Raw genomic sequence first — 24729 nt, forward strand, 5'->3', positions numbered from 1 at the left:
ATTGTTTTAGACATTCAATTTTAGTGGCTACTGATTGGTAGACGGAATAGAAAACTTCACAATATCTTTATTGCAGGATACACAAGTTAGTAGTTTTCCAATCTTTAATGATTCTTTAGATATTTGTGGGGGGAGGAGGAAGAGGGAAGGTTGTAGAGGGGTTATAGTTGTTCATGATAGAATTTTATATATTTTTGGGCAGAAATAAGTGTTGGTTTTTTAAATTACTAATGTCCATGTTTGTATATACCATGGACTGCCATGTAATGTTTAGCGTCATTCATTGCTTTCATTCCCTCAATTGCTAATAAAGTTGAATATTTTCTCACCTATTTTTGCTGTTGACACTTAACATATACTGTGGCAGATTTAGTGCTTGGGTAGAGAGTGGTTGTGAGTACTCTAAATGATAGTTTAAAACAGTTGTTTTTCCTTGAAAATAAGAAAAATACTAGTCTTCAGTGTCAATCCTTGCCTTTTCTGCTTTGCTTGCAATGTGTTTACTATAATGCTATTTGCTGCCATTTATACTCCATTCCAAGATAATGAATGATCTTTTAAAATTTGTATCTGTGTGGTAGTATGGCAGCATTGTAACAGCTTTGAGGGACACACATGCCACAATATAGTGTGAACACCAGACATCATGTTTATGACCCCAAAAAAAGACCTAATAAAGGAATTTTTATGAACGTGCTTTGAAAGAAAACCATACTTGCCTCATCTAAATTAGTTTCTGAAATATTTAGCAAGAGATTTTGATTTTTGAGTACCTGCATTAATAATGTACTTGTTACCTGTAGCAGCGAGGCTCCAGCCCAGCACTGTTAACAGCATCCAGGAGTTCTTTTTCTGCTTGATGGACGAACTCCACTCTCAGATAGAGGAAAGGTTTTCAGGGAGATCAGATATGGGGAGTCATAACTTGTACCCCCTGAGTTTGATAAGTTCTTTAAATGTTAACCCAGAGGGGTGAGGAAAAGGCAGTAAACTATCCCAAAACATGATAGGCTTCTTGAAAGAGTAATTTTAGGTGTCTTTACAGTGCCTGTTCATACGATCCTGTGGCTCAAGTGATGTAATTTACAACAGGATTTAAACTCTCAGACTTGAAGTTTAAATATTAAGTAGAAATGTATGACCTGATTTACTATTTTTCTTTTAGAATTTTCTTTGTAAATGAAATCGTAAGTTGATTTTATCTTGTTCATTGCTATGGTTTTAAGAATGAGAGAGGAGTGTTAATGTGAAAGTCCAGGCTACAAATACTCGGGGAAGTGACTAACTTGGTGTGGAGTCTTGCCTAGGTTACACAAAGCTCTGACCTGGATCCCCAGCTCCTTATAAGCAGGAGTTAGTTACCACAGGCATAGATAGGCCTATGAATTCCCGCACTCAGCAGGTTGAAGCTGCATGTCCTGACCTTGAATGAACAGGGTTCATTTAGTGCTGTTATTTGAGGTTTTTGTAGACTTCCCCTTATCTCTATCTATCCAAGTTTGTCTCTGTGAGTTGTATTGAAGTTGGACTCTTGAGTGAGTAGGAAAGACAAACTAGATACCAGGGTGAGGGGATTGATACCCACAAGTGATGTTTATATACATACTGTTAGCATGGTACATTGTGATTGGAGTTTTAGTTCTGAGTTTGCCTGCATGGCTGTTCACTGTTTTCCCATAATAGCCAGAATGCTTAGCCCTAGCCCTTTTCCTCCTCTATAAAATAAGTTCACAGTTGTCTCAGTGTTAATTTGATGGCTAGCTGACATGTAGTATGCATTAGTATAATGTCTGGCCCCAAAAATATTGGCTGGTGTTATCACTAATGGAGGAATTTAGTAGTAGCTCCCCAGATTCAAATAGACAAGTTCTGTAGTTCTCCAAGTAGCCCATTGACTGCTCTAAGCAGAATGAGTTCTGCAGGTACTCTTCCCCACTTCAGTTAACCAAGCATGAGCCAGTCAAATAGGTAATGGGCTTTTCATTGGCTTTAGAAATAAGACATCCTTATGCACACTGAAAATGGATTAAACAGTACTTTTACTTCCCTCTGGTCAATTATCCTCCCGGAGGAGTAATTTTTTCAGTATATTTGAAAAGCAAAACAAAAAATCATTTGAGAAACTAGAAATGCAGAGGATAGTTGAGGAGCTGCTTCATTATTAACATGGTGGCAGTTCAAACTTCCTATGGGACAGTGGTGGAACATGCTGAGGGTTTGGAATGAATGCAGAGTTAAAATACTGCATTTCTTCTTCTTCTTTTTTTTTTTTTTTTTTAAGACAGCAAATATTTACGTAGTGAATTTAGGGACTAAGAAATGTTATTTTGTTGAACTTGTAGAAGGAAAAGTGATGGTTACCAGGTATTTTAGCAGGGGAAGGGACAGGGATATTAGAGGGTCCAGAGTTGCTGTCTACATGGGAAGAGTAGGTTCTCATTCTCTGTCATGCAGCATTGTGATTGTAGTTAATAAAGACATGTCCCAAAAGAAGTCTCAATTGCTAAAACAGTAGTGTTAAATTTCTTACCGTGGAGAGAGATAAAGTATGTGAGGTGGTTTATCTTATTTCTGTTGTATGTGTGTGTTTGTGTGTTTTGTGGCAGGGTTTTATTACATAGTCCTGGCTGTCTTAGTGACCATAGCAAATCTTATAATGGAAAACATTTAATTGGGGTGGCTCACTTACAATTCAGAGGTTCAGTCCATTATCATGGTGGGACATGGTGGTGTGCAGGCAGGCATGGTGCTGGAGAAGTAGCTGAGAGCTCCACATCTTGTGCAGGCAACAGGAAGTGGTCTGAGATACTGGTTGTGGCTTTAGCATATATGTGACGCCAAAGCTCACCTCCACAAGACCATACATTCTCCAGCAAAGCCCCAGTAGTGCCACTCCATGTGACCTTAAGGGGTTTTTTTACATTCCAACTACCATACTGGTTGATCTAGAACTTACTATGTAGACCAAGTTGTCCTTGAACCTGACTGTCTTACCCCTACCTCCTGAATGGTGAGATATAGGGATATACCACCATGCTCAGCTAATTAGCCTGTTTTAATGTATATATAAATAAGTTATGTAATGATTGTCAATTAAAAATATTTTCTTTAGTATGATATAAAAACAAAAATAGTTTACTTTAAATTTTTTTACATGTACAAATGTTTTGCTTGCTTGTGTGTGTGTGTGTGTGTGTGTGTGTGTGTGCATGTGCGCGTGCCTACGTACATGCCACGTACCTTGTACCCACGGAAATTAGAAGAGAGCATTGGAGTTATGATGATTGTGAGCTGCCATGTGAGTGCTGGGAATTTCACCCAGGTCCTCTGAAAGAGCAACAAGTGCTCTTATAGTAAGACATCTCTCTAGTCCTAGAAATGATTTATTTTTTATGGTAAATATTTAAGATTTGGAGATTTACTTGGCATTATTGTTTAAACAGTGTATCAAATTTGAATGTTTTAAAGATTAATCAGTGTGTATGGACTGTTACAGTAAAATATACATACTTAGGATAAATTATAAACTCATGATATAGACTGTTCATTTATGTATTGGAACAGCTGCATGCTTGCCACTACATGCCTGTGGAGGTCCAAAGTCAGCTTACAGGCATTTGTTCTCTTCGGTGTGATGGGTTGGGTCTCAGAGTTGAACTCGGGTTCAGTCAGGCTTAGTGTTAAGTACTCTTATCTACCAAGCTGTCTCACCAGCCCCGTTAGGTTTAATAATAGCTACTACTGGTTATTGTGGACTGGAAACTTTACTACTTACGCTATATTTAATTTTTTCATTATAATCTATTGTTTCAAATAACATGGTGGTGCATATCTTTATTCCTAGTACATAGGAGGCAGAGGCAGGAGGATCTCTGAGTTTGAGGCCAGCCTAGTCTACTTAGTGAATTGCAGGATAGCCAGGACCACAAAGAGAGACCCAGTCTCAAAAATAAGTAAACAAATAAATGAAAATCCCAAATAATATATGTGTGTGTGTGTGTGTGTGTGTGTGTGTGTGTGTGTGTTGTTTGTGTGGCATAGTCAGTTGCAGATTTGTCTTGATTTGGATGTGTATGTGTAAATGTTTATTTGCTTTTTTCAGAGTTTAAGATTTATTTTAATTGATAACTTTCTCTCTTTGTTTTGTTTTTATTGCAGAACTATATGAGTAAATGGGTCCAGTAATTGGAATGACTCCAGATAAGAGAGCTGAGACTCCGGGAGCTGAGAAGGTTGCAGGACTAAGTCAGATTTACAAAATGGGAAGCTTGCCTGAAGGTGGGGATGCTGCAAGGCCAAAGGCCACCCTAGTGGGCAGTGACTCAGCAGATGATGAACTAACAAATTTGAACTGGCTTCATGAAAGCAGTAATCTTCTGACAAACTTCAGGCTTGGAAGTGAAGGTCTTCCAATGGTTAGTCCGTTGTATGACATAGAGGGAGATGATATTCCTGCCTTTGGACCATCCTGCTACCAGAACCCAGAAAAAAAGTCAGCAACTTCAAAGCCCCCATACTCCTTTAGTCTCCTCATTTATATGGCTATTGAACACTCTCCAAATAAATGTTTGCCTGTCAAAGAAATTTATAGCTGGATTCTGGACCGCTTCCCATATTTTGCCACCGCACCCACCGGCTGGAAGAATTCTGTTCGGCATAATCTATCCCTGAATAAATGTTTTCAGAAAGTCGAAAGGAGCCATGGCAAGGTCAGTGTTTATGTAAACATTGTTGTGTGGTGGGGGAATTAGTTCAGGTCCATAAGATGCTGGGAAGCCAAGGGAAGCAAAGCCAAGTCCGATTAGCTTGAGGTTAATTATGCTCATCGTTTGCTTTAATTTATGCTTTAAAACTCTTTAGTGTTGAGGGAAACTTACTAGAGTTACATTCAGTCTGCCTTCAGCACCTGGATTATTCTTCCTAATGCTCCTTCCTCACCCCATTATGTACTCCTGACCCTGACCAGCCGTTGGAACTTCTGTTTTAGGCAAGCAATCCAATGCACTGTCTCTAGACCACATAAATTGTTGCTTTCTTTTTTGAAGGAGGGTGTGTCTCATGTTTAAAAAGATTCTTTCTATCTATCTATCTATCTATCTATCTATCTATCTATCTATCTATCTATCTATCTAATCTGTTACTTTCAAGGCAGGTTTCTCTGTATAACAGCCCTGACTGTCTTGGAACTCACTCTGTGGACCAGGCTGGCCTCAAACTTACAGAGATCCACCTGCCTCTCCCTCCTAATGTGGGTGCTAGGAACTGAACGTACTTACTTGGGTTCTCTGTAAGGGTCAATGCATGCATGCTTTTAACCACTGATCCATCTTGCTGTTCCCATGGAGTGGATTCCCCCCCCCCATTCCTACAACTATATCTATATATATGTATGTATACATACATACAGATATCCTTTTTATTCAGTAGAACAGTCTATCTCATAATGAAAGTGTAGCTCCTTTACATTAAAGAATATGACAGGAATTCTTTTTAATTTGGTTTTTCTCTGTTGTATTTTTTAAATTTTCTTTTTAAATATGCTTAAAAAAATAGGTTTTCCATAGTAGGCAGTGCATAGAAGGTGGATAAAGGCAACAGTCTATTCTGTTAGAAATGTAGGCAGGCAGGGTGGAAAAGAACAATGAATGTAAAGGCTAGTGACCATCATAATGAGTTACTTAGGCTTCAGTCCTGAGGTCCAAACGAGGGTATGATCATTTGTGACATGTGCATTGTGGTCTTAAACATGTCGGGACTCCCTTAGTACTGCGTGGGGATAGTTTCCATAAAGACACAGGTTGAGCAGTCTAATACCTACCTTGTGTCTGAGTCTGCTGACTTGTTTTGACATTGTATTGCAGGTAAGAGTAGCTTTAGGAATTTCATTTCCCTTGATTTACAGACTATGTAATATTGTGTTCATACTTGCCTGGATTGGTTTTCTTCTTTACCATTAACTTTTTAAACATTTTTAAAAAGGTTTTTTTCACTGTTGTCTTTCTCAGTGTTTCCTTGTGTAGTATCATCCATCCCCAGGGCTCCACTTAGCATCTGGATGCTAATGACTCTCAAATTGGTCTTTAAAAGCCAGACCTCATTTGCAACTAATTGTTTAATCTATGTCTGATAAAGTTTATATGGGTTGGACTTTATGCCTCCCTCTTCTCAGATCCAAGATTCTAAGCTTGATGTTTGTTCTTTATGATGCCTAGTTACTTAGATATAAAATTTGAAAGGGATTTATTTGCTATCATAACCAGGGGAATGAGACCTAGATAGATTTGACCATGATCTGCAAAAATACCTATAAATTTTGGGATCCTAGTTCAGGTCTTCATTTCTCATCAGTTAAAATGTACATATATGTGTGTATGTTCGTGTGTGTGTGTATGTTCGTGTGTGTGTGTGTGTGTATACACTTCACATATGTTGTGTATACAAATGATAAGGATAGCTTTAGAAATTTATTTTTCTTGGATTTGCATAATATGTAATACCATGTCAATACTTGGACTGAAATCATTCTCTTTACCATTAACTTTTTTGGAGGGTGGGGGTGGGAGTTGTATAAAGACTGGGTTTCTGTGTAGTACTGGCTGAACTAGAACTTACTTAGATCTGCCTGTCTCTGCATCCCAAGTAATGGAATTAAAGGTGTGCACCACCACACCACTGCCTGGCAACCATTAACTTTGAAACTTTTTTTTACTTTTTCTCATTGTTGTCTTATTAGTTTAGCGTTTTGTATATGTATCCATAATACACACACACATTCATACACATACACTGGGGTAGGAGGCACAGGACAGTATGGATAATTTGAATCAGGTGTTCCAAGGGTCCACACACATATGTAACTTCATGAAGTTAGCCTTACAGTAGCCTATTGTCACTTCAGATGGCTTTGAAGAGCAAACCATAAACCACAGTAAATTATGGGACATTAAATCTCACAGGGCTGTTGAGATTGCTGAGTCATTAAGAACATTTGTGCTCTTCTAGAGAACCCGAGTTTGATTCCCAGCATTCACATGAGGCAGCTCACAATGACCAGTAATTCCAGCTCCAGGAGAGCCAATGCCAGCTTCTAGCCTGTGTAAGCAGACATACACGTGGCATAGCCACACTTATACAAATAAATAAATAGTAAAAATAAAATCTTAGAATAGTTCATGGTTCTCTCAACTTGATCTCTATTTTTGATGCTTTTTAAAAATTTACTCCCCCTTTTGTCCCCCCAACATACATACACACATAGACACACACACACACATATATATATATATATATATATACATACATACATACACACACACACACAAGTTATTCCAGTGTATCTTTAACTTATCCCATCTATAGGGTATTTTCCTATTCTCCATGGAGAAACCACTTCCTTAAAGCTCAGTTGCCGGCACTCTTCAAGACCAGCCTGGTCTATAAAACCTAGTTGCAGGACAGCCTCCAAAACCACAGAGAAATCCTGTCTCAAAAAAGAAGGCCCCCTTGGGCACTTGCTGCTTTGGTGTCTCTGATCTGGGCTTCTGTTACCTTTTGTTTGTTGCTTCTGTATACATATTGAAGGGACCAACTTCTCAGCACAAAGATTTATTTGCCCCAGAGGAACAAAGGGCAGGAATTAAAAGACAAAGACAGGAGATAGGGGATTGAGGAGAGGAGGAATAGAACAGGGAGAGGGGGTAGGAATATTTGTCCTGGAGGACAAAAGACTGCCTCTGGATAGAGAGGAGACAGACATGTCCCATAGGAAAATGGCAGTTTATAAAGGTAAAGGAGTAAACTCTGAGTTAGGGTGAGCTGTTTAATTTTAATTGGGCATGTCAGTTAGGGCAGTGAAATGGGGGCTTTTGATTGAGGGGCTTCAATACTTTGCTAGGTAGTCAGTCTCAGGAGGAAGAAGAGGCCTAGTAAGGTTAGCTTTAGGAATGTAATCTAAAAGTTGACCAAGGCAAAGGGAACTGGGGAGAAGGGTAAGGCCTGCCAGAGCCATGTTTGCCATGCCCGGGCTAGTGAGAGTCCCTTCACATATTTTAGCTATGTACAAAAAAACTTAGTGCTATAATTACTAAGTAATCACAGTTATCTACCTATTTATCCCTTGCCTCATGCAGTGATTGGTAAGGGGCCAGGATTCAACTAACTTTAACTGTAGGTGAATGGTCGAAAAGGTAGGCAAAAAGATCCTCAGGCTCTTATTCCCTGAAATTTTAATGACTATTTTACCTTATTCAATGGTGCGCTACCGTGAAATTATATATATATATATTTCTTGTTTGATTTTTATGAGTTCGCTTGCCCCTCCTTCTCTCCTTCCCTCTCTCCCCTTCCTCCCTCCTCCCCCCTCCTGCCCCCCCCTCTCTGAAACAGGGTTTCATGTAGCCCTGCTGGGCTCAGACTCAATGTGTAGCTGAGGGTGGCTGTTGTAGTCACTTTTAAATTGTTATGACAAGATACCAAGACAATTTACAGGAGAAAAAGTTTATAGAGGGGTGTACAGTTCCAGAGGGTGAGTCTATAACCCCATGGTATGGAATGACAGTAGACAGGCAGGTGTGGTGCTGAAGATCCGGATAGCTGAGAGCTTGCATCGGGAGACATAAGCATGAGGCAGAGAGTGAGCTGACTGAGAATGGCTTGGGCTTGTGAAACCTCAACCCCCCCAGTGACACATTTCCTCCAACAGGCTACAATTCCTAATCCTTCCTGACAAGTGTCACCACTGGGGACCATGTATTTAAAGTTAGGAACTTGCTATGAAAGCTATTCTCTTTGAAATCACCATGGTGACATGGAAGTCATTAAAGATTTCCTTGTCTTTTATTCTTTTTTAAACTTTTGAAGCACTATTTCAAAATTTAAATTTAAATCATGGATGACCTTGAAGTCACTGTGTAGACCAGGCTGGCCTGAACTCACAGAGATCTGCCTGCCTTTGCCTCCCAGGTGTACCACCGCTGCCCATATTGTTTTGTTTTATGTGTATGTCAATAAATGTGTATGTGCACACTATGTACATGTAGGAGTATGCAGAGGCTAGAAGGCATTAAATACCTGGAACTGGAGTTAATGTGGTTCTAAGCCACCATGGAGGTGCTGGGAATTAAACCTAGGTCCACTGCAAGAGCAGCCAGTGCTCTTAACCTCTGCACCATCTCTCCAGTCCCAGGCTTGAACTCTTGATGTGCCTGCCTGTTTCCTTAAGTGCTAGTGTCTCAGGTCTATGCTGCCACACTTGCTAATCTGAGCCATTGCAATGTTTAGAGAAGGAAATAAGGAGGCGAGAGGTAGAGAATGGGAAAGAATATTGTCTTAAGTTTAGGTAGAATTTTGAGAATTCTGTCCATGAAAAATAAGATAGAAATCGTAACACTGAAGCAAAAGTTTGCAAGGTATCACAAGTAAGGAAGGATAAGAGAGACGTCATTACGAGTACAGATACCACCAAAGTCCAACTTGGTGAACCATTGATTTTATTTGAATGTGTGAGGGGTATTTATAGGAGTTGAGATGAATCACCAAAGCCCATCCCAGGTGACAGCTCACCAGGTCAAAGTGTTGTTTGCTTTCTGTTTGAGTTTCCCTGGAGGATGGAGTGTTTCAACCCCAGAAGATCTTTCCCTTGATGTTGCTGAAAACTAGTAGAACACTGTGCTTAATAGTTGGAGATTAAGGGGAGTTGTTACATCCAGGGGCAGAGTGCTTATGACTTTGTCTGTTTACTTGAGGCAGATCTTACTGTAGCTCAGTCTGGCCTCCGGTGGAACTTGATATGCAGCTAAGGTGTTCTTGCCACCACCTCTCAAGTGTTAGAATTAGTTTTCACCACCACACCTCAGTGCCCTTTTGTTTTGCTTGTTTTGAATTTATGAACCTTTTTTGAGTTAGTGTCTCAGAATGTCTTTTCTTCCATAAAGTTGAAGTTGGATTTGGTCCCTGAGTGGATGTCATCTAGAGATGTCCCTTCTCTCCACAGAAGGGACACTTTGTCTTTTTGTATGCTCTATATCACTTCAGAAAAATCAGATATAAAGGAGTATGTCTGTTTTTCTTCTGGATCTGAGAACCAAATTCATGGCATTGCACATGCTTGGCAATATCTGCCACTGAGTTACATTCCCAGCCAACATCCAATTCTTAGTTTCTCCCAGTTTTTATTAAATGTAAGTGAATGTTAGGACTGAGATTTTAGTCTGTAAACATAGAATTACATTTTGCCCGCTTAGTTACAGTTTTAATGTTTTGTAATTTGGTGGTTCTATGGATACATGAAGAGATTAGACAAGACAAAGAATCCTTAAAATGTATTAAATCAAGAGCAACATTTCAAAAGAAGTAATATTGTATCTTCTCTGAATTTATTATTTAAGACTTTTATTAAGATGAATTTTTGCAATTTGGGCCTTAATATATTCCTTTCTGAAACCTTTACTTGGTTTTTCTGCCAATCTCAAAGTTTTAAAACTCATGGTAGGCACTTTATCTCTTATAGACAATTTTCATTTTAGAACAGTATTTCTATAATTTTTATCATTTGTGCTTCATCAATTAATCAAGTTTTAAGTGAGGTTTAGTTAAAAATTCTTTTTTCAGACTCTTAAATATAGATAGGCAAGTTGATAGTTTCTGTCTTGTTACTGGTGGCTCCTGAGCAGACCAGTGGAAGGAAGGAAGTGCTGCCATGGCAACATGGGCCAGACAGTTTCTTCAAACTGTACTGAAACTGCAAGTTCTCAGCTTTTTACAATTTGCTGCTTCAAGGAAATAGCTTTTTCTACTGTGATGAAAAACAATTTTCAGGCTTCCTACTATAGAATTTGAAAACAAGACTTAAACCAGTTTGTAGGAGATATCCCTGGAATGTCAAGGTAGAACATGAGTAGTTTATTGACAGAATTGTCCTGATCAGTGTATGAAAAATTGTGTATATGAAATCTAATTGGAACAAAAGATGTGTGTTGACAGTTTAATTCCCAATTGTCAAAATGTCTATCATTTTGTCTAAATGACTGAATAATAATCTAAGTTTAAGCTTTATCACTTAATCTAAAAATACATTTGTAAATCTTAACATTTCTTAGAAAAACTTGTCAGTTGCTTAGGCTTTTTAGTTACTTTTGTTAATTTTTGAGACAGGGTGAGCACACACCTCTCTCTCTCTCTCTCTCTCTCTCTCTCTCTCTCTGTGTGTGTGTGTGTGTGTGTGTGTGTGTGTGTGTGTGTGTGTGTGTGTGTGTAAAAATTATGTAGTGCTGGCTGGGACAGAATTCACTATATAGATCAGGTTGGCCTCATACTTAAGACAATCCTCCTGCCTCTGCCTCCCAAGTACTTGCGTCACACAAAACTGGCCCTAATGCGTACTGTCCTTTCTGTGGTGCTTTGTCACTGAATGCCAGAGAAATGTGTCTCCTAAAAACTCTGTCCAGTCCTCCTTATGTGACTGTGTAAGAGACATGCTAGATTTTCCTTCTTCTGAATGTCTCAGTTGCCAAGGTGTTCAAAATTGTTCTGTTCTTAGTGGGTGGGCTTTTCCATAGATAAGAAGCCTTTCCCCCTGATTTAATTTTATCCCTTACTGCTTATCACCTAAACTTTTGTTAAATTGTACTTTTGTTCTTACTGGTCTGTTGTTGTTTAAGGTTTTTGAGACAGTGTTTCAGAGTAGCCTTGGCTGTCCTGGAACTCACTCTGTAGACCAGACTGGCCTTGAACTCATAGACATCTGCCTTTGCCACCTGGGTACTGGATTAAAGGTGTTCATCACCACTCTCCAGCTCTGTTGTTGGTGTTATTAATCCTTCAACCAGGATTTAATGAACACCTTGTGCCAATTTCAAAATAACCAGTTAATGTTCATTTATTTTGAACTGTGTCACTTGGATATGAATTACTTTATTTGAATCTCATTACAACTCACTGAAGTGACCTTGGGTCTTTGTTTTATTTTATGTGTAAAATGTGAAATGTCTTGACCCTCACATTGCATGATTTGTCCAGTTTCATATGATCAGTCAACAGTAATGAATATCTTGGGTTTTTAAAAAATTACTTATTATGTGTGTGAGTACCAACAGAGGTCAAAAAGGGTAGCATATCCCCCCAGAACTGCAGTTATATGTGGTTGTGAGCCTCAGACTTGGTCTGTTAACTGCTAAACCATCTCTCCAACCCCAGATCTTGGTTTTTAAACTTGTGGAACAATATTTTTTCATCATGCCATTTTATAAAAAATGAGACAGTATTCAAAGATAAAAGATCTCAATGTAGACTAATATTATGTGACAAAGAATTTAAGAAATGGAAACAATATGAAGATAATCACATTAAGCCTTACAGCACACAAGATTTTATACAAGGAAGGAATATGGGAAAAGGAAATAAGTAAATTATAAAAAGCCTAGGATCGGTGAGACAGCTTAGAAGGTCGAGTCTGGGGACCTGATTCTTGAGTCTTGAGATCCCCTCAGTACAAGGAAAGGGCCGATTCCTGCAAGTTCTGCTTTGACCCACACTCATGACTTGTCTCTCCCCATAAATAAGCTTAAGCATTACATAAACCTGGGTATAAATAAGTTTGAGCCTCTCCTTGTGGTTAGAGCAAGTTTTATGTACTTCATAGTGACTGCAGTCAGTCATGTATAGCAGGCTCACTTCCACTTTCCGGGGATTGGGGAAGCAGGTGTGGGTTTTGCAGCAGATCAGCATTTAGCAGCAGGCACTCTAGCACTGTGCTGTATCTCCAACCTTCACTTCAGTCTTGACATGTACTCAAAGGTGTGGGGGGGGGGGTTCCCCATGTGTTTACTCAGAGAAGTCTGATAGATTGTGGTACATAAAAGTTCCAGGCTATCAATTCTTGTACTCTTTTTCTAGGTTAATGGAAAGGGGTCCTTATGGTGTGTTGATCCAGAATATAAGCCTAACCTTATGCAGGCCTTGAAGAAGCAACCTTCCTCTCCACAAAGGTAAGGGCCCTCTTTGTGATTTAGGTTTGTTGTGTGTAAGATGGAGAAAAAAAAGTTGTAGGTTCTTGTTTGTAGAGAAGTGTTAACAACTAACTTTAACCTAAGGTATTTTCTTTCCTCTTGGTTAATTTCTTTTTTTTTTTTTTTTTTTTTCCTAGAAAATAAAATGTTGTGAGATGTTTGATTACACTGTTTAAAGCTAGGTCATTGTGATTTGTTTAATAAAAAACTAAATAGCCAATAGCTAGGCAGGACTTGCAGAACCATGGGGAGAAGAAATGGGGAGGCACCAGCCAGATGACACATAGGAAGCAGAACGTGCAGGAGGAGAGGTGATAGCCACGAGCCATGTGGCAGCACATAAATGAATAGAAATGGGTTAATTTAGGTTATAAGATCTAGTTAGAGACAAGCCTAAGCTATCTGCTGAGCTTTTATAATTAACAAGTCGTCTCCATGTTGTTATTTGGGAGCTGGCTGGTGAGACAAGAGAAAGATTCATTATACAAAGTGCCCAATGTGGGGCACCAGATTGTACCTAATACCTAAATTGTTCCAGTATAATAAAAACTTAGGAGTCAGAAATTGAAATAAAGACCTAGTAAATCAAAGGACAGCGGAGAGTTGATTGACTAACCCTCCAAAAATCCTTTCTTCCCTCTTCCTGTTCTCTTTAGCAGACTGAAATCTAAGAACTCTGTGATTAATTCCAGTTAGCCAGTTGCTGACTTTGTCCTTTGATTCAGGATGGATTTATTGCCACAGTGGAATGACTGTATGAACAACTGTCCTGCAACAATAAGATGCTGGATGGTTGAATATAAATTCTCAGAAATAAAGTCAGCAGAGTATAAGTAAGCTAGATAAATTATATGACTTCAGTTGCAAAAGTACTAATTCATTTTAATTGTTTGCATGCTAATAATGACTTACACAATAAATTAAATGCATACCTAATTTGTAAAACAAGATGATTCACAGTTTGTAATTATACCATCTTTGATAAACTGTTTGAGGTTCCTTTTTCTATTTGTTGTGTTTTGCTTCATTGTGATGAGATGTGTCTCATGCTGTCTCAGTTATTGGTTGTATTGCTGTGAAGAGACACCATGACCAAGGCAACTCTTTGTAAAAGAAAACATTTAATTTGGGGCTTGCTTATAGTTTCTGAGGGTTAATACATTATCAAAGAGAAAGACTGGGCCTGGAATGGGCTTTGGAACATAAAAGCCCAAGGCTAGTGACACTCCTTCCAATAAGCCCCCTATGGAGGCCAAAACCACCACACAGCTGGGCTAGCATAAAGTTTGCACTAACCCAAGCCAGCCTTAAACTCATTGCAGTCCTGTCTAACCTTCCTTGATTCAGGAATCACTTGTGTGTTGGACTGCCATACTTGCCTGCCCTTCTTTATTTTAAGTAGATAATTCTCCTTTAAAACACTTAATATTTAGAAATTAAATTCAAGATTAAAATCGTAAATGTTTGTCAAGTAAAATAATGCTTTGAGGTTTTTTATGTTGTCATTTCCTGGAAAAGGTTGTCATCATGTATTTCCTTACAGCATCCCCTGGCTTTATGTTTCTCATTCTGTTAAATCTGGACATTAGATGGTACCTCCAAATCTGGTTTTAATTATTTTTCATAAGGAAACCTTATGAATCTTAAAATTCTACTATATATATTCATTTGTGTTGGAATTTGCCTTGTTAAGATAAAGGGTAGTCTTTGATGCTTAATTTATTTTTTAAAATTCTAAGAGCTTATTAATAAATTTCCAAATACATACATGATGAGAAATTTAAAATAAAATCTCACTGCAACAAATTCAGAATTTCCCATTGTAGTTCATTTGAATTCTTGAGTCATCACTAATGAAAGATTGTAGTTGTAGTCCAGGAAAGTGAGGTTGAAATGTCAGTAGTATTACCTCTTTGGACATTATTATCAGTATGTATCAGTCATTGTAAAAAGAACCAGTAGGTACTGTATCCTTATGAAGCAAAAATTTTAAAGGAATGATCAGTTGGAACCAGGTGTAGTGTTGCATACCTTTAATTCCCAGAACTCAGGAAGCAGAGGGAGGCAGTTATCTTGTGAGTTCAAGGTCAGCCTAACCTACATGGTGAGACCCCCATCTCAAAAACGAAAAAAGAAAGGAAGGGAAAGGAACATTGATTTCTTAGTTAATATTGATGCTTATGAGATATTCTATTTAATTAATACTTGAGCTAGAAGAATTATTTTAACATGTATTTATGTGTCTTGTTTAGCTATGTTCTTAGTTAAAGATAAGGTAGGGGGATGGCACTGTCCTTTGTAAGCCCTCACAGGTCACATTTTACAATATCTTTATGCTATATACATTAGTATCTTTTGGCTTGCCATAACTTTTGGTGTTAGACGTAATTTTGCAGTTTTTTGTTTTGTTTTGTTTTCCAAGAGTAAATAACAGCATCGGAGTTATCAGTTCTTGGCTTTAAAACCTTAGTAAAATGAAAACATTTTGTTGATTCCTTCTGACATGTTTTTATATATTCCTCCTATAATTTGTAAGTTCAGGGAAAAGAATGGGATATATGTAAAAACTGAATAGGAAGTAAACTTTTAATTTCATTTTAAAAGATTTTTTTCTGTTCTCACAAGTAAAATCTTCCCCCCCCCAAAGTTTTACTTTTTGTACTTAAAAAATATGGAAACTTAACTCTGTGGCATTATTATATAAATTTTTCTTAAATACTTGTTTGATAAATTCTTAGTGTTAAACTAATAACTCTTAGTACTATATCAAATTTAAATAATTCTTAGATATTTATTGTTCAAAACATTTAAAGTACATTATATGTAACTGGTACAAAAATACTATATAAGAATATCATTGTTTCTATTTTTACAAGTGAAGAAATTAAAAGATAAATATTTTAACAATAACCAAATAATTATTTTTAATTATCTTGACCCTTGCTCACTTTCTACTTTAGCAACTCTTTCTAACCTGAATGCTATTAACAAAGAAAACAAGGTAACCTTGTTTGTTGTGGTTTTGTGGTACATACTGTAGATATGTTTGTGGCTGGGGCCTATAGAAATGGATTCTATAAGTGTCTGTGTTCCCTCCCTGTTTTTAGTGGTTCTTTATCGCCGCACTACCTGAGCTCTGTTCTCAAGCAAAGTCAAGTGCAAACTCTGAAAGGTATGTATGAAGACCATTCTGCCGAATCACGATTTCCTCTCATTGTAGAAGACTTAAGGAATATGTTTCTAAAGAGAAAGTCAACATCTACCAACATTCAGTGTAACATATATGTGCATGTTTTTCTTTAGTGACTCATGTGCAGGCAGGCATTTTATGTTCTTCTTAATCGCTCTTTGTGTTAATTCATTCTTTATGTATATTCTTAGTAATAGTAATTCATTTAATTTCTTAATAATGTCATTGGAGTTATTTTTGCCTATTATTTTGCAGCCCATGATGACTTTACATTTATGAAATGAAGAAAAAGTAAAACAGTAATGTTTTGTGACGTAGTGTCTGCTGCATAGCAGTAGAATACACTATAGGAGAGACTACATGTCCCTCCTTTGGTTTTGCTCGTGGCCCTTTGCTAAAGAATTTTGCCATCCCTTAGATTAGGGTGTAGTTCAGAATATTTTTATAGGTTATGTCTGAAAGGCTTTAATTTGAACCAGTAAGTTGACTTCTTTTAAAGGAGTTTTTATATTTTTGCCTCCTCTTAATTTTTATGACATTTTCATACCTTAGTGGTTTTTGGTTAATCTTCCCTTACCCCTTCTATCTACCTTTGTCCCCCATCCACTTAAACTCTTCCGTCCCCAGTGCTCCCCTTTTCTTCTTTTTGGTTTTTTGTTTGTTTGTTTTTGCTGTAGTTTGTTTTCGAGACAGGATCTCTTTCTGTGACCCTGGCTGTCCTGGAACTCTCTGTAAACCAGGCTGGCCTGAAACTTATTGAAACCCGCCAGCTTCTGCCTCCCAAGTGCTGAGATTTAAGGGCTGCCACCACATTCTTCCTGCTCCTCCACCTTTTATGTCAATATGACGTGTTTGTTACTCTCTTCATCTTCTCTCTTAAATCCCCTTTACCTTCTCCCAGGGCCTTTCCAGTGTGCATGTCATTCTCACACAGGTACACATAAATGGAAATTACAGGCTAAGCTCCATATTTGCAGGTGAACATGCTCTGTTTCATCCTCCTCAGCCTGAGTTACCTCACTTAATCAGTATTTTCCACTTTCATCCATTTTCCTCAAGTTGCATCATTTTGTTTTCCTTCATTTCTGAGTTGTACATATGTACCCCGTTTTCATTGTCCATCCATTTGCTGGAGGTGTATGTCTAGCTGATTTTCTTTCTTTGGCATGGGGAACACAGCAGCAGTGGACATAGATGTACACGTATCTCAGTAGTAAACTATGGAGTCCTTTGACTATATACCCAGGATGACTCTGTTTCTTTGCTATTGTGAATGTAGCAGCAATGATACAGATGTACAGGTATCCCAGTAGTAAAATATGGGGTCCTTTGACTATATACCCAAGGTATGATAGCTGGGTCATACGGATTTCTCTTTTTAGTCTCTTGGGGGATTTCCACACTGATCTCCATAGTAGCTGCAGGAATTTATACTCTTAACCAACAGTGAATAATGGTTATACTTTCTCCTCATCTACCAACATTTGTTTCTGACCCTTCTCATTCCACCTCCAAAGTACTGGGATGACAGACATGTCCTACCTTGCCAAGTGTATTTTGTTCTGAGGGTCAAATCCAGGGCTTCATTCTTGCTAGGCAGATACTTTGCCAGTTGAACTAGATTCCCAGCCTTCCTGGCTCATTTTCTGATTTGGTGGTTTGTTGCTTAATTTCTTTTAGTTCTTTGGATATACTAGGAATGATTCTGTCAAGTATAACTGGGAAAGGTCCTCTTCCATCCTATAGGCTGTCTTCACGTGGAGTCAGTTGCCTTATCTGCTGTGTAGAGAGAAGGTGTTTAATTTGGAGAGTTGTTGTTTGTTGATTGTTGGTCTTCTTCCTTGACTGGGGTCCTACTTAGAAAATCTGCAACTGTGCTTACATCTCCAGGTGTTTGATTGCCCTAGTTTTTCTTCCAGCAGCTTCAGAATTGTTGCTTTTCTGAAAGTGCTGAGGGCCTTGTATGAGTTGGCCAGCTCCATACTTGAGCAATGTATTCCTCCACCCTCAAGTAGTGGATTTTCTCCCTGCTCATAATCAGTTGATAGATCAGCACACCGAGTCAAATATTTGGGCTTCTTGAAGCTTACAAAGCTGAGCTTTGGGGGAAGAGGGAGAAAAAAACCTCAGAGGAAACTTTGCAGAGAAATTTAGTGGATGGGAGTGGGTTTCTGATGATCCTCTACTTCTAGGAAAGCTGGAGTCTGTTTCCTGCTACCAGAATGAGAAGATGGGTTCTCCCTTTAGACCTTGCTGAGACACTTTTGTCTTTCTATATCACGAGTAACTTGTGGATCTTACCCTGGAGCTCACTTCATGTGTAGACTTGGAGACATGCTCTGTGAGTTCTGGGAATTCTTAGAATCTCTTTTCGCTCTTATTTCATTGCATTCAGATTTGGTTGCTTCCTAGTCCCTAGTCCCAGGCCTGTTTTCTGTTCCTTTCTGTGACTGATGGCCTGCTTATGTGAAGACCTCTCTTGCTACCATCAGCTTCTTTTTATCCCTTCTTAGGAATAAGAGGCCTACTCCCTTAGCCACAGTGAGTTATGTGAGGAAGGTTGATATTCTAGATGAAAATGGTTCTAGGCCTGTTGTGGACTTTAACACAAAATTCTCCTGAATTTTAGAAGTCAAAACATGAGAACTTTTAAAAGTTTAAGTAAGTTCATTTGGTTGGTTAGGGCATATTTATAAACTGAGAAAATCTGTGTGTCATTCTTCCCTCTTCCCCCATCCCCTTAAATTGTTTCTGGAATGGTTTGGGAAAATAACCAAGTAGTTGAAACATTCATCACAAGTAATTATTGAATTCCTACATTGTGCTGGTACTGTCCAAGGTGCCTTGAGATCTGTAGATGTGAGATTCAGGCCTACCTGCTCCCAGAAATGTTTCTCCAGAGATGTTGCTTAGTAGTGGAATGTTTGCTTCACATGGGGGAGAAAAAAAAAAGCCCTAAAAAAGAAAAAGAAAACAAATACGTGAACTGAAGGTTGACCTTTGGGATTATGCAGAGGTAGGGGGTTTAGTGAATATGACATTAATCTGGGCAGAAAGACTCTTTTAAGAAAGAAATGAGCCAGACAGTGGTAATGCACACCTTTGATCTCAACATTCTGGAGGCAGAGGCAGGTGGATCTCTGTGATTTCCAGGCCAGCCTGGTCTACAAAGATACACAGAGAAACCCTGTCTTGAAAAACAAACCAAAAGAAAAAAAAAAGGAAGAAATAAACAAACAAATAAATAAATGAAGGCTAGGCATAGTGGTGCATGCTTTTACTCCCTGGCAGAGGCAGGCAGATCTCTGTGAGTTCCAGTACAGCACAGCCAGGTCTAATACAGAGACATGTCCCAAACAATCGAGAGAAAGAAACAAGTGAACCTGTGCAAGAATGATGCACAAACTCATCAGGTATTCCATCTTCAGAAAGGGACTGATGGTTGAGGTACTGAGCCTCACAGCTAACAAGGTTGCTTAATCTCTGAGGATGAGTTTGATGCAGGATGCAAAGAGTTACAGTCAGGAAGTTGTCTGGTTGTTGCTAGGCATGCATAGCTGTGAGTGTAACTGCATCCTCTAGGAGAGGGCCATGCATATGTGGACGAGGCAAAGGGAAGCAGAGGCATAGGGCGTGGGGACAGCAGCTTTCAGTGTTCACTGCAGCATTCTCATTCAGCCCTTTGACGTGTTTCTACACTTTAAAAAGTAAATAGATGAGGGAAGTAAACTTTGAAGAGATGTAAAGTGTTAAATGGTGTAGAGGGATTCAGATCCAAGGGTAGAAGCTTGTGGCCGTGCTCCTTCCTACAAGCTGGGAGGCACCGAAGAAGCTGCTGAAGACTTCAAATAATGGAAGTTAAAATACTAGTTTTGTTTTACAAAATCATTTACACATCCTGTTGAGCTCTAGAATTAAAACATTCATCTGTTCCTTCACAGAATCCCTTTCCTGATTGTTATATTAGGCTTCCATTAGACACGTAAGAGCAGAAGTTAGTTATGGGAACTTTAGAATCTATATCAGCAAAACTGGGACAGCTTAGTGAAAAGCTCTGCTTAGCTACACACAGGCAGTGAGGAAAACAGATGAACTCATTCTATTTATTTTCCTAAAACACTTAGGACACTACATGTAAGTGTGTAATTTGGCAATTAATGGTGATGTTGAAGGTTAAGTGCACATCTAATTATAAGTTGATGGTTGCAGATTGGCATCTTTTTAAAAGTTAAAATGAAAGTAAACTAGTGACCCAGATGAATTAAAATATTGGTAGTTCTAATGAATTTGCTACCTTGCTTAAAGAATTCTAAAAAGCAGCTTTTCCTTTTGGATAACTTGAAAGTGTATGTGTTCATTTAGATAGAAGAGGTAACTTTTATAATTATTGGCTCAGAGCCATTTAAATATGGTTTGATTATTCTCATTTTCTTTAAGCATATGGACTGAGAATCAGACAATAGGAACATCTTTGGCTTTTTCATGGGGTTAAAGTTGGTATCCTGGACTCCTCCCATTGCTAATAATTTCCCTAGATGAAGACTATTAAGAAAGCATAAATCAAGAGGTAGAAGTTAGCAGCGTGGCCAGGCAAAGTGGTTCATACTTGTAATCTCAGTTGGAAGGCTGAGGCAGGAGGATTGCTGAAAAATTGAAGGCAGCTTGGGTTGTACAGTAAGACTGTTTCAAAACAAACAAAAACACAAAGAAGGGGGTAGGGAGTAGGGGAAGGAAATGAACTGTTTTGATAGATTGCTATTTGACGCAGTTGTGAAATCATGAGCGACACATTCTGCTGTATAATGTAGCTAATGGCATTGCAGCTTTTTCAGAAACACCACCTTTAAAATAGTGTAAGCACTCTAAAGGAAAAAATAACATTAGAAAGTGTTTCAGTTGTCACAAACAAATATAGTAATATATTCTGTTTAAATTAAACACTAAAACTGACTAATTGTACTACCAATAAAAATTGTCTGTAGTTGCTCCTAAGAGGATTTTTGTTTTTTTTTTTTTTTTAATTCAAGATTCTACTTTGGGAAAATCCCTGTTAAATTGTGTTGTTGGATTCCATATTTTGGACTGTTAATGTTGAAATTAAATTGTTTCAAAATTGTCAAAATATAACGGGAAACCTTTTTCTTAACAGAGTGCTTGCTGCTTTTTTGTGGAGCCAAGTTTAGTTTCAATCACCCATCAGATAGCTCACGATCACCTGAAACTCCAGCACTAAGGATCCAACACCCTCCTCTGGCCTTAGCAGGCAGGCACCATTGCACACATGTGCATATATAAATAAAAATAAATCTTTTAAAAGAGGAATGCTAACTTTACATAAGAAGCATTTTAGGTGTCTTATTCATAGACGATAAAATCCCTGTAATTTTCCTCTCACTGTCACCCCTCCCCCTTCTTTTAAGTGAAATTGGAAACAAGAGTAGATCTTCTCCTGTGAAGAGAAATTATTTATGGAATAGTAGTCCTGCTAAGTTGTGACTTGTGCCAGGACACTTGGCTGGGATGAGTGGGGTTTGAAGTCCAGCCCACCTACCCCTCTTTGAACTGTTCTCCACAAGTTGGGAACATTCGCTTGGAAAACTGCTTCCCTTTTCCCATTTCATAGTATGACAGTATGTAGTAGCTGAATTTTTTTTTTCCCCAAAAACTTGTTGAACTCTGTCAAAGTTGTCTCAAGTCTCGAGGCAGGAATTGGAGACCTGTCTTGTCCAGCCTCTCTGCTGTGACCAGTGGCCTATCAGGTCATATTCCCCAGCCTCCCTGAACTCTTTGTCCAATTGTTACTTCTACTTTTTCCACCCTAGTACTTAGCACTGTCGGATTGTTTTAGTTATTTCTCTATGTTCTGAGAGGTGACAGTTTGCTTCTTTTGCCTGTTGTATTTTCAGTCTGGAATAATGTCAGGCTTACAGTAGGGCAGTCAGCTTAACTATGAATAACAGAAAGGAGACTACAGTGTATTCTGGTTGTTTTCTACAATTTCTGCCATAATCCTGGATGTTTACTAAATATTGAGGAGGACTGCTAATCTTTGAACACTTGCATTTGAGGGGCCCATATCTGAGACACAAATCCCACCTGATTTTAGGGAGCCCCTTTGTTTATTTTTTTTGAGACAAGGTCTCTGGGTGGCCAGACTGACCTAGTACTCATCTTCTTTGCCTTTGGAATGCTAGAATTGCAGGCAAGCACTCTAATTCCTGACGTGTGAGATATATATAAACTTGTTATTAAAACCCAAGGTAGTGGACTGGAGAGATCGATGGCTCAATGGTTAAGAGCACTGACTGCTCTTCCACAGGACCTGGGCTCAATTCCCAGCACCCACTATCTATAACTCCAGTTGCTGGGGATATGACACCCTCACACAGACATACATGCTGGCAGAACACCAACACACAAATCAATCAATCAATCAAAACCCAAGATAGTACTATAGGCCAGGTCTGGTGGTTCATGTCTTCAGTCCCCAGTACTCAGGAAGTTGAGGTGGGAGGAACACTAGTTCAAGGCCAGGCTGGGATTTTTAGACCTTTGTCTCCCAAAACAAGTAACAATAGACCCTAATAACATTGCCCACTCTAAAGAGAGTTTGCAGCATGTTGGGAAGTAAGCAAGTCAGTATCTTCAAGGTTCGTTGTCTATAGTAACAGAAAGTAAGCTAAAAGCAAGGAAATTGTTACGCTTTCTGGTGTAAACATTTTCAGTATTGAGATGTAATGGATGAAAGCTTCATATCTAGATCATGTTTTAAGTTTATATTTTAAGCTAAAGTTTATAATCATTGTTTGTACTGTTTTATTCTTTTCTTCATGTAGCTATTGTCAGATAAGTATCACCAAAAGGAAGAAAAGCTTCCCTGTGTAGATGTCATAGCCTGGTGGGTTTATCTGGGTAGAATCTACTGGTTACCATTTTTATTTATTTGTATGTGCTGTGTATTCGTGGGCACTGTCAGAGCACAGCTTGCAGGAAGGAGTTGCTTCTCCCCTTACTTACCACGTGGGGTCCTGTGATGTGACTCAGACAGTCAGACTTGGCAGCAAGCATGGTGCTTTTACCTTCTGAGCTGTCTCGAGGTCCTATTTATGCATCTTTGAGACAAGATTTCTGACTGTATCCCAGGCTAGTCTTGAATTCATGATTCTTGTGCCCCTGTAAACCCTGTTTAGAGAGGCATACCCCTTAATCCTCAACTCCAGAGTCAGAGAACCAGGGTTTGTAGGCTAACCTATGTGACATGGTGAGGGCTCCTGTCTACAGACAGACAGTCCACATATACAGTGCTGGATGGAGCTGGGAGAGAAGAGAGTATGTAGGGCGCTTTTTTACGAGGATAGGGCCTGAGTCTCAGAATCCATGGGATTTGGGTGCTAGGGAGGAAGAGATGGGATTACTGGGGCTGCCTTACCAGTCAGGTTAGCCTACTTGGCAAGTTCCAGGCCAATGCCACACTCTGTCTCCCCCCCACTCCAAAAAAAAAATCCAGGAGGATCTGATGGCCTTGAATGGCTTCTACAGGCATCAGACATACAAGTGTTGTACAGTCATTCATGTAGGTAGAACATTAATACACATAAAACACTTGCTCAAAAATTATTGATAAGAGCTCTTTTGGTTTGGGCTGTGAGCTTTTAGCCTTTAATGAGCCATCTCTCCATCCCCAGGTTGGCTTGGAACTCATAGTGATCTGCCTCTGCTTCCTAAATGCTGGGATGGAAGGTGTATGTCATGATGCTAGGTCACCTAAGTCTTGCTGCTGACATTTTTGACACTAATGCTACCACTCTTATCTATTTTCAGAATCTGATATTGATGCTGCCACTGCAATGATACTTTTAAATACTTCAATAGAGCAAGAGATTTTAGAATGTAAGCAATCATCCTTTTCTTTTTAAAATAAACTTTATAAGTACCCTTTCAAGCTAATGATTTCAAATACAAGTTGGCTAAATGTCATAGCAGAATTACTTCTTTTCCACTAAATGGTGTTTTAATGTGAATGACTCAGTTTCTGTTGTATTTCTATTTATATAACCATTTGAAAAAGTGTAGGTAATGCTATAGAAGATTGTTGTTTGATCCAAGAAGTAGAGGGGGAAATGCTCTTCACGGGTAAGCCTGAGGGACTGAAGGTAAAGATGAGAGCTACAGACTCACTGTGGGAAAGGGTTCGTATCATTTGGGCTGGTGGGGTGCCTCTGGGTAAATGTGCTTGCCACCAAGCCAGATCCCAGTGCAGTTCCTGGGACCTGTGTGGTAGGTGGGGAGAGCTGATTCTCAGAGGTTGTCCTCTGACTTCCATACACAGGCCAGAGTGCACAAGACACGTACACAAAATAATCTTTAAAGGATATTTAGAGTTTGGAATAAAAAAAGTTTTAAGCTACAAATTGCAAAGTCCATAAGGAAAAGATGGACAGATTTAATTATAAAGTTCTTTGATTGGTGCTATGTTCCTGTAATCTCAGCATCTGGGATGTGGGGCAAGAAGTCCAGGAGTTTCAGAGTCATCCT

The 24729-nt window shown here is 38.8% G+C and overlaps 1 protein-coding gene across 2 annotated transcripts in view; it reads left to right on the forward strand.

The window, feature by feature from the left end:
* Foxn2 (forkhead box N2) overlaps positions 1-24729 on the forward strand; it is a 45167-nt gene that overhangs the window by 14906 nt on the left and 5532 nt on the right. For both annotated transcript variants that reach the window (XM_051175237.1, XM_051175238.1), the window contains exons 2-5: positions 4159-4709; positions 12892-12983; positions 16112-16176; positions 24016-24084. In XM_051175237.1, the coding sequence (XP_051031194.1) occupies positions 4173-4709; positions 12892-12983; positions 16112-16176; positions 24016-24084 (763 nt within the window). In that variant the 5' untranslated portion in view covers positions 4159-4172. The remainder of the gene's footprint in view (positions 1-4158; positions 4710-12891; positions 12984-16111; positions 16177-24015; positions 24085-24729) is intronic.

Source organism: Phodopus roborovskii, unplaced genomic scaffold, assembly GCF_943737965.1.
Source record: "Phodopus roborovskii unplaced genomic scaffold, PHOROB, whole genome shotgun sequence".
Taxonomy (NCBI): Eukaryota; Metazoa; Chordata; class Mammalia; order Rodentia; family Cricetidae; genus Phodopus; species Phodopus roborovskii.